Source organism: Rhinolophus ferrumequinum, chromosome 8 (genome assembly GCF_004115265.2).
Source record: "Rhinolophus ferrumequinum isolate MPI-CBG mRhiFer1 chromosome 8, mRhiFer1_v1.p, whole genome shotgun sequence".
NCBI lineage: Eukaryota > Metazoa > Chordata > Mammalia > Chiroptera > Rhinolophidae > Rhinolophus > Rhinolophus ferrumequinum.
In genome coordinates, this window is record NC_046291.1 from 79,437,918 (window position 1) to 79,448,897 (window position 10,980).

The following is a 10,980-nucleotide window of genomic DNA, read 5'->3' on the forward strand; positions in this document are numbered from 1 at the left end:
CCTCCCCGCTTACACTGTGATAACCACTAAACTGTTGTCTATGTCTGTGAGTTTTTGCTTGTTTGCTTGTCTTGTTCGTTTGTTGTTTTCAGTTTTAGGTCTCACAAATGAGTTAAATCATAAGGTTCTCGACTTTTTCTGCCTGACTTATTTTACTTAGTGTGATAATCTCAAGATCCATCCAATCAATCAACAATATCCTCTATGTAATAACTACTGTAATAGAAATCACTTTCAGAAATCAGAGTTAAAATAAGCCTTTCTCCTGTAAAATTGTTTAGCTTCCTATTTTTCAATGTTGTACATAGCAGCTACTCTTTAAATATTTGTTAAGTGACTGAATAAAAGAACCATACAACTGATTACTGCTCTTTGAAGAAATACCCCTGTCAACTCAGAGAAAAAATTAGGATAATCATTAAAACTATGTTATTCTTCATTGCCATTATAATTTTATTTAAGCTTTGTTTGATCTTGAATTTCACTTACATGTATATTTTCCTAAATATTTGTATGCAATTTTTGTTTAAATTTGCCTAATGTATTTTGTAGAAAGGAAGTAATTTGAAATATATAGTGAGGATGAATAAAAATATTTTTTTGGTAATTTGTGCTAATGGAGTTGCAGGGACTGTGAAACATAGACTTATGCATAAAATAATTTATCTTGAATTTAGGATTCAATATTTGGGTTTTTATTACATGTTTATCATTATATTTTTTGTTTGTTTTTTGTTTTGGTTTTTTGGGTTTCTATTTTTTGTTGTTCTGTTTTTTGGCTAATGAAATTAGCTTATAATTCCCAGAATTCAGAAAAGAATGGCCCCCAAACAAGCAGAGAAAATACCCTTTGTGATTCATTCTTAAATAACTATAACAAATTTTGAGTGCTTATTATACCCCAGTCATCAGTCTAAATTATGTTTGCTTATTATTTCATTTATAAGGTAAAAAATATTATTTTCATTTTCAGATGAGAAAAGTTAAGCCCAAAAATGTTAAGAATATTTCCTGAGATCACAAAGCTAGAAAGAGCTGAAATTAAAATTCAAAATCAGGCAGTCTAACACCAGTCTACAATCATAATCCTACGGTTTTATACTGCTTCAAATGAGATACTTTTATTCATTCAAGAATTATTTGTTGGTGACCTACTATGTTCCAGGTGTGAAAACAGACTCTAGCGACATACCAGTGAACAATAATCCACAAATTAAAGATTAAGAAGTTACTATAACTTCTAACTTCAGTATCTCTCTTGACCTATTGATTGCTATGTCTATCCATCTGAGTTCAGGCTAAAAATGACAAACAATAAAATAATATCCATTATGTTTTTATGAGATTTTCAGGTTTTAGCTATTTGTTTGGTCACAGAACAGACATGAGCACCTACCACATACAAGTTTGAAATATTTAGTTAGTCAAAGTGTTTCACAAATAAAACTTTTCTTTTTTTGGTAGAATGATCAATATCAGATTGCATTTTCTTCCTGTGAGCCAGCTTTGTTAATCTTATGTAAGTGCACTTGCTTTGATTGCTTGCTTTTTCCCCCTTATTTAATATATTTTTCTGCAATATTTTCTCAATTTTACATGATAAGCTGCCAGAGGACAGAGTCCCTTAATGTGAGACAAACCCAGTTCATGTTCCAAGTGAGTATTTGGGTAATAAGATTGAATGTGACCTGTGTAAACTGGCAAAGATTGAAAATGAAAGCTTTTCTTTTCAGACTAATAGCAACTGAGTAGTAATGGAGATTTAACAGTTATCATAAAAGCATCTGACTCAGAGCCACAGGGACAAACATCAGCTACCTGAGATAAATCTTCAAAATAAATAATTACTTGTTTTAAAAGGAACTGAATGAAGGGAGGGCTTGTTTCTCTCCCCGTCTAATATTCACATCCATTGAAAACAGTTAATAAGTAATAGGAGTACTAACAGTAATATTCAAAATGCTTAGCAAAACTAGCTACATGTCCATTTTGGTCATTGAAACACTATATATGGATTTTTTTTTTTCCTATCAAGGTGTTTGTACAGAAATTTCACTCACTAAATTTCATATTTTCAGCTGTTGATAATGTATTGGATCTGATGTTGGCAAGACAGGAATGAGGTTAAGAGTAGGTCTTCCCACATCAATTTGAAGAAGCACAGTGGCTGTCTTGGTATATTAATCAATAATCCTAATGATGTCCATAGGCTAGTGGATTGCATTCCCACCTTATCTGGTGTTACATTTAGTAAAGACATCAGGGGTTGTGCTGATTGAGATAGAAACAGACACATTGATCAAAATCATATGTGTTTTCTATGACTTCCTTGCATAAAATAAACTCTTAATTATCCACTATAGAAACCTTCATTATAATAATCTAAAGATAATATTAGGGCCCATTGTCGTCTAACGATTTGTGCATGCTTTCTGCTGTGTCACGTATAAATGCACAGCTTTCTGCTGTGTCACGTATAAATGCACAGCTTTCTGCTGTGTCACATATAAATGCACACCAGGCAGTTGCTTCCACAGCACTCAATGGATCTCTCACAACTTTTGTCCCCAGAAGCTGCCAACTTCCTCTAAAAACAACAACAACAACAACAATAACAACAACATCAAAAACTCTGGGATACTCATCCATTTTGGAAAAAGTCCATAATTGACAGTTAAGTTGAAGAAATGTCATTCAATTCCCTCACCTTGACATTCTTTTGTACTAATTACACTACCTGCATATTAAATAAAGATTTTCTCCGTATGAGAGCAATTATAGAACTTGCTAAAAACACGCAAGTGGCTTATAAAAGCAATGCACACATTAAACACAACTTCCTAAAAAGACTTCTGGAAAGATCTTCTGAAAACATCAGGGGATAGCAGGTATTGTAAATGCATGGGACCTTTGACAATAACACTGCTAGAGCATGGTACCCAATAGAAGGCAGAGCAATGTCAGAGAGAACATTAGTTACCAACGTCAGAAAGCAACTTCACTGTGACTATGACGAAGTTACAGTTTCAGTTTCCATAACAGAATATGTGCAGAAGACCTTAGCGTATTGAGGGAATAAAAAGTAAAGCAGAGTAATTAACAAGTCTGCTTACCTGATGAGAAATTTTGTATTACTGTTGAAACATAAATTCATAACACGTATCTACATATCTTCATATCTACATATCTATAATATATTTTAGTAAGAGGCAGAATTGAATACTTTATTCATTCCTTTATTCTACAAATATTGCCAACCATGTGATCATCTTATTTTATAGGTTGAGAACACATCAATTGTTTAAAATAAAAGTACTTTGAATTAGACAGATCTGGGCTCCCGTCTGGGCTCTGCCACTTGCTGACAGCAGATCTTGGGCACATGTAGAAGACTGAATCATTGGCCTCAATACTTCATACGTCTCTTATACCCTGTGCCAAGTTATATTTTCTTCCATTAGAGGTAGGATATATTACTCTGTTCCACTGCTGCTAGGCTATGACGTATGTCTTGCATTTGACAATGGGATATTAGCAGCTATGACATAAGCAGAGGTTTGACATGTGTTTGTATGGTCGGGCTTGCCCTCTTGTCCTTCTGTCTTTGTCATAAGAAGAACATGTTTCTGCTAGCCCCCAGCCAAAGTCAGACATTATGGAACAGAACTGGATTCATCCTGAAACGTGGTCAAGCATAGCCTAGACCAATAGACTCCCAGGTAGTCACCAGGTGATTGGCAGATGCATGGAGAAAATAAATAATTGTTTCAAACCACTGAAAATTTGAAGTTGTTTATTATGTAGCAGTGGTAACTGATATAGTACGTAACTCAATCATTCTTCCACTCAGTTTCCACATCTGTAAAATGATATAATAAATGTATGTCATAAATAGGATTGCTATGAGAACTGTTGATATTATAAACAACTCTCTGTAAACATAAAAAAATAAACTTAATTTCTATGTATTAACAATGAATACATGGACACTGAAATTAAAAACTAAATACCATTTACAATTACTCAAAATATGAAAACACTTAGGTGTAAATGTACCAAATATGTATAGGACTTGTATGCTGAAAACTACACAATATTGATGACAGAAATCAAAGATCTCAATAAACAGACATATTGTATGCATAGATAGGAAGACTAAACATAGTAACAATGTTGATTCCCCCAAATTGATATAAAAATTCCTATCAAAACACAATCCCTATCAAATTCTCAGAAAGATCTTTTTGTAGATATAGACAAGATTATTCTAAAATATATGGAAATATAAAAAAAAAAAAGCTGAAAAAAATTGAAAAAGAATAAAATATGAATCAGTCAACCTGATTTCAAGACCTGTTAGGTAGTTACAGCAATGATACTGTGTGACATTTGTGCAGAGATGGATATAGAGATGAACTGAACACAACAGAGAAACTAGAAATAGTCCAATACAAATATGCCCAACATAAATATGACAATAGTGGAAAAGCATTTCAATGGAGGAAAGACAGGCTTTTCAATAAACTGTGTTGGAGCAATTGGACATCTAAGGAAAAAAACAAACAAACAAAAAACTTGACTTCAGTCTTACACTTTATACAAAATTTAATTCAAAATAGACCACAAACTGATTATATGATGTATAGCGTTTTTCAAAATAGGAGAAAAATTTTGGTAACTAAAGCAAGGAAAAGAATTATTCTAAGGAATGTAAGGAATCCATATACGGAATCCATATAAGGAATACAATCCATTTAAGGAATAATTGATACATTGAACTTAAAATGAAAATCTGCTGTGAAGAAAAATATTCTAGTTAAGAAGATGAAAGGATAAGCTCCAGAGTAGGAGAAAAATTTGCAAATTATATGTCTGTTAAAACAAAAATGAGGTATCTCCATATCATTCAGCCTATCAGTAATGGCTGAAAATAGTGGCAACTTCAGATACTAGCAAGGATGCAGAGAAACTGGATCACTCGCATACCTGCTGGAAATGTAAATGACACAGCCACTGGAAAATAGTTTGGAAATAAACAACAACAACAGAACCTAAATGTGCATTTAACGTGACCCAGCAATTGAACTCTTAAACACTTATTACAGAGAAATGCAGACTGTGCTAGCATAAAAATCTGTACACAAAAGTTTATAGCAACTCCATTCATAATAGACAAAAACCAGAAAAAAACCAGATGATTTTTTAACAAGTGAATGGGTAAGCAAACAGTGGTACATCTACACCACTAACTACTACTGAACAATAAAAAGAACTATTCATGCAGGCAACAATTTGGATGAATCTCCGGATAACTAGGCTGAGGGAAAAAGGCCAATCCCAAAAGGTCACATACTGTATGATTCAATTTACATAAGATTCTTGCAACAACAAGATCACATGAATGGAGATTTGATTAGTGGTCAGAGATCGGGGTGCTCAGGAAAGGAAGTTTGAATGGTGATAAAAAGTGCAACATGAGGGATCTTTGCTGCGTTGGCAACATTTTGTACTTTAACTGTATCAGTAACAATATTCTGGTTGTCATAATGTAAGACAGTTTTGTAAGATGTTACCATTAGGGGAAACGGAGGAACGTGTACCTGGGATCCCTCTGCATTCTTTCTTTTTGTTTTTTTAATTCAACATGATTATATTTATTATTTTAATCACTACATAAGAAATGAAAACAAACTGTGAGAAGCTGCAAATGTATGCCACTTCATGAAGATTATGGAACAATGGAGTCATCAATTGTAAAAGGTTAAAAGTGGCTTATCTTTTGGGGATGCAAGGACCACACGCACAAAGGTCATCAGTGGTGAGATTGTAGACAACACCTGTCAGCTGGAATTGACTCACTGATGGAAAGTTTGAAAACGAAGGTGAGAGAACACTGGCTACCCCTGACCTCTTAGCCGGGGAATGTGAGTGAGAAGACATCGGAAGATGCCTAAAATCTCAACAAACATGTAGGTTTACAAAAAATCCAAGACACTCAGGCAATGTTGAAATTTGATCTTGGGAGAAGATCCTCATTTTATGATGTTTGAACGCACTGCTTCTCTTGCTGGATAGTTTCCTTGGAGAGGAGAGTATTTTTTTCTTCAGTTTTAGTTTTCTTCAGTTCTGACCTGTCAAACTTCTCCACTTTGGACAAGTCTGGCTTATGCCTCATTTTGACTAAAAGAAAGCCTGAAGGATGGAAGACTGTGAAAACCAGCTGACCTGAGGCTGCTCCGCACACAGGCCTACATTTGCATTATTTCTTATAACTGCATGGGAGTCTACAACGATCTTAAAACAAAAAGTTTAATTAAAAATCTTTAAAACTTGAGAATAAATGGTACCTTTAAAGTTTTTTAAAAACTGTAGTAAATGTCACATAACTATTTTTTCCCCTCTATTTTATTCTTTCGATTTTAGATGGTCTGTCCAGGTGCTGAAAAAGTTCTTCTTCTTTTTTTTTTTTTTTCTATTTTAGCCGAACAGGGATGCATCAGTTCATTAGGCAGCCAGTAGACTAGTGAACCCACTAAGCCAAAATGACCATGGGATGCCAGCTGTAAATCCAGTGTTCCAAGGCTCTGAAGTGCCCCCCGCCTTTCTTGAACCCACTCATTATAGGTCCATTGTTGCTTTGGGCTCACGTCCGATCCAAAGGGACACAGGTATATGTCGGTTCCAGGGACGCTAATACATTTAGGATTTGCTGAAGAAAAAGTTGTCATATAAGACAAATTAGTGATTTTTTTTCCCCACTCCTGAAGTAATTGCAATTTGGATATAGAAAAAGAAAATTTTTTTTTTTTTTTTGTGAAGCATATTAAAGGATAGGAATCTCTGCTTAGCATATATTAAGCACTCAACAGTGGCTAGGTTTCTTCCCCCTTAATTAATGGGATATCTTTTGGAAGTCCTTAAAAAAGGAACATATATCTCTAGAGGACTTAAATGATTTAATATATCAGATTCATCATCAAAATGAATTAATAATACCCCTCTTAACATTCTCAGATTAAAATAAAATTGGCAACTTCATTTTAGATTCACACTTTTCCATTGCCCTTGAAGGAGTCTTGAGCCAGGAATTTACATAATTTACAACATAGTTACAAGGATGTCCACAGTCCTTTTCTTCCTCCTTCTTTCAAATGTGTGCATGTGTATTATATATATATGTGTATATATATATATATATATATATATATGTACACACACACACACACACACATATATATTTATGTATGTGTGTGTGTGTGTGTGTGTGTGTGTGTGTGTGTATTTTTTCCCCCCTTTAGGATAAGAATTTGAGAATTCCAGGGTTTTTGTTTACCAGGATATAATCTGATTGGTTTTTTACTAGTATTGAAAAATACAAAATCAAGGTAATCTAAATCCCTAGCATGAGAAGATAGAGTCTAAAAGTTAGTTCTTGTGGGTCCATATGATGGATCAGTTTTTTCTAATTTTTCTAGATGTGAGAACTCAAGCAATCCATTTACTTCTATGGGTTTCAGTTTGCTATAGTATAAAAATAGATTTTGGTGAATATGCCAAATATAGTTTATTCACCATTTCTCTGTCTGTTTTTCAGATCTGTCTCTCCTAACTACTGCTCTGTTTGGGCTCCAATTAATTCCGCGCGGGTATGCCAGACAGTGCCTTGCCTCATACCCGTGATGCTAACTAACCTCTCACATTCATCATGGAGCTTCCAATTGTGGATCCTGCTCAGACACCAGACAGGTGTAATATGGAAGAGGCAGGGGGTAAATAACCCTGAGGAAAGTTTTGACCAATGGGAAATGGAATATTGTGGATAAATTCTTCCTTCTGTCTCTCTCAATGGGCAGATAGTCTCGAAACATAGTTCATATCATTCCATGAAAAACTGTCACAATGGATTGAGGGATCAGTTGTATTTTGTGGTGTTCAGCTTGATAGCGAAGCTCATATTGTCTCTTCCTTTGGTCCTAATTCATTTCCTTTTCTCTCACTTCCTGGGACTGCACTTTCTAATAAAGTGGTAAAACATATATAAGCTTTGACTTAGCGTCTGCTTTCTGAGGAACCAAGGGTAACACAGTTGTAAAAGGAGCAGTGATAAAAAGCCTCCAGATGAGACTTTGGAGAAAGTCTACTCACAAGCAAGATGGCAAAAATAGCCATCGCTGATGGTATCACAATCACTAAGATTAATTAGGATAACATACATATGGAAGGTGTGGCATGGGGATGCACCGTGGATGAGGCATGCAAATTTTATGGGAGCAATGAGAAGTGTAAGGATTTTAGAGTAGGTTTTTTTTTTTTTCTTTTTACTTTTGTTTTTGTCGACTGACAAACAAACAAACAAACAAAAAGTAAAACCTCTAGAAGTCATCTACCAACTAAAGAAAAACTATGGAAGACATAGGTCTTTCCTAGCAACCCAGAAAATACACCTGTTATCCTTAAAATCCTAACATGCCACACTTATTGCCTTTAGACTAGCATTTAAAGTCAGGTCTCAGCAAAGCCCAATTAGATAAGTACAATTCTTGTTAACAAAAGAAATCACTCACATACTGAAGGAATCATGGACACGGCCTTTGTGTACGCCAGAGATCAGAAGCAAATGTAGGAGGGGAACTTGGGGGTTAGAAAATAATGCTAGACTATATATGGGCTGTGGAATAATTTATTTACATGAGTCACTTACACATGACGTTGGCTTCAACGTCCTGGCAAAGACATACTACTTATTTATTTTTTTTGCAATGGCTTCTTGAAGCACAATTCTGAAGATGGCCAAAAGTGATAAGAGACTTCCTAAAGTAATGCTGATAAAGTAGTCAGCAGACTCAGGGAAGTTGGCAAGGTTATGATGAACTTATCGTACTAGACTTGAGAACCTACCATCTGGTTATAGGGGTACTCTCATTACTAAGATACTAGGGGATATTTCAGCATCTTTGAAAATCTTGAGAGTGTCTGTCCTTTGTAGCACAACAATGTGAGATGCCCTGGAACTGGACTCCCTCGTAATAATGGGGTAATAGATTCTGGAATGCTGGACATCTGGTGGCTGTAGTTAACTGTCACCTCACTGTTAGGTGAACATAATTACTATAATGGACAGCAAAGCTGAGTGGCAGTGAAAGCTCCTTGACCCACAGGGATCTGTGGCAATGAATATTAGATCGTAACATTTCTAAGAGTGAGAACAAGGGACAGTCAACCTGAATGTTGCTTGAATAATAATAATAATAATAATAATAATAATAATAATAATAATTATAATTATAAATAATAATAAAAAATGATCTTTAAAAAATCAAATGCTGATAAGCAGAAGGCTGCTGTCAGCTGCCATATGGAAACTAAAATATTTAATCCAGATTGTGATCTATCCAGATTCTAGATCCAAGTTTTCCACAGAGCCACTGATCTAAGGTATTCTAGGGTATTCCCTCTAGTACAAAGAATAAGTTTTCTCTTACACCATCTACCACTAAGAAAAAGGCTTCCTTCCTGCATCCTTTTAGATTTTTAGAGGTAGCATATACCACTCTTGGGAATATAGATCTTATCCATTTATAGAGTAGCATGGGAGACTTCCATGGATTTGAGTAAGGCTCAGAGAAAGTGAGCACTCTGCAGCAATTTCAGGCCATATTATCAGCTCTTGTGACACTCAGGACAGGTATGTTAGCCAAGTTAACGTGGCTAGAGGTGGTCTCTGTCAAGTCTTAGTAGGAGAGTCAAGGTGATGACCGCTATGGTTCTAAAGCAAGGCTATGGATTCTGGATCAAGAAACCACTCTGTTTAAAGACAGCTCCTAATACGCAATTGGGACCTAGGTGAAGCTGATCAAGTGACTTGGGACATCAAGTGATAGTAGAAGTTGGGCTGCCCATGTTCAGCTGGGCATCATCAGTTCATAAGACAAGATAGGGTCTTAGTTGGGCTGTTAAAACAAAATACTACCATAGACTGGGGCGGTTCCTCTGGAGACTCCAGGAGCTGAAGTCCATAGGGGATGTAGCTGGAAGGTAGGCCCTATACGTGATGTATGTGGCAGCCACTGATGTGCTTCCAAGTGCTTCTTTACCCTTAGGAACATGGTACTGCTCGGCAAGGAATCTCAGAAGCTCAGCGTTCAGCACACACTCTCCTGGAAGGCTCAGAAGTACAACTTCTTGAGTATGAGGCCTCCACTGCTGGCCTCATCTGATCCTTCTCCCAGCAATTTCTCAGAAGATGGGCCCACATCGAAAGAGGTCCTCACCCAGCGGGCCATAACCAATGGTCAGTTCTAGAAGGACCTCAGCAAGGCTCCACCTGGCCAGGCTTGAAAAAGATTTGTGCTGCCCCTCCTCCTACTCAATCAAAGTAGCCTCCTTTGTGTGTGTATTTAGGTGCCAGGGGAGGGACATGAGCTCGAACCTTGGTGCACCCACAGCTGACACTAACTCCTTCATTTGGCAGCACTTAAACAGCACACCTTTCTTTCTCACTATTCTGGAGGCTGGGATTACCAGATCAAGGGGCCAGCAGATTCAGTTCCTCCTGAGAGCCCACATCTCAGCCTGTAGATGGCTGCCTTCATTCTGTGTGCTCAGACGACCTTTCCTCAGTGTGTGTGCTTGGAGAGAGAGCAGCTCTTCCATCTCTCCCTTTCGTTACAAGGGCACTAACCGCATCATAAAGGAACCACCTCATGACCTCATCTAAACTTAATTACCACCCCAAAGGCCCCACCTTCAAATACCATCACATTGGGAGTGAGGGTGTCAACGTATAAATTTGGAGGAGACACAAACATGCCATCCCTCATAGTCAGGCACAGCCACAGGCTCCAGAGCATGAAGAAAATAGTGTATTTGGGACGGGGACCATGCAGTTTCAAAAAACAGAAATAAATAACATGAAGTGGTTTAGAATCCCATGTTGCCTACTACTGTTACATCATTTCCTCTCTTCAATTTATTGTTACA

At 36.4% G+C, this 10,980-nt stretch overlaps 1 protein-coding gene across 1 annotated transcript; it reads right to left on the reverse strand.

The window, feature by feature from the left end:
• Positions 1–6,037: 6,037 nt before the first annotated feature.
• LOC117025474 (thymosin beta-15A-like) lies at positions 6,038–6,175 on the reverse strand. The gene has a single exon (XM_033111366.1). The coding sequence runs from the start codon at positions 6,173–6,175 to the stop codon at positions 6,038–6,040; it is 138 nt and encodes a 45-aa protein (XP_032967257.1).
• Between the last annotated feature and the right edge of the window lie 4,805 nt (positions 6,176–10,980).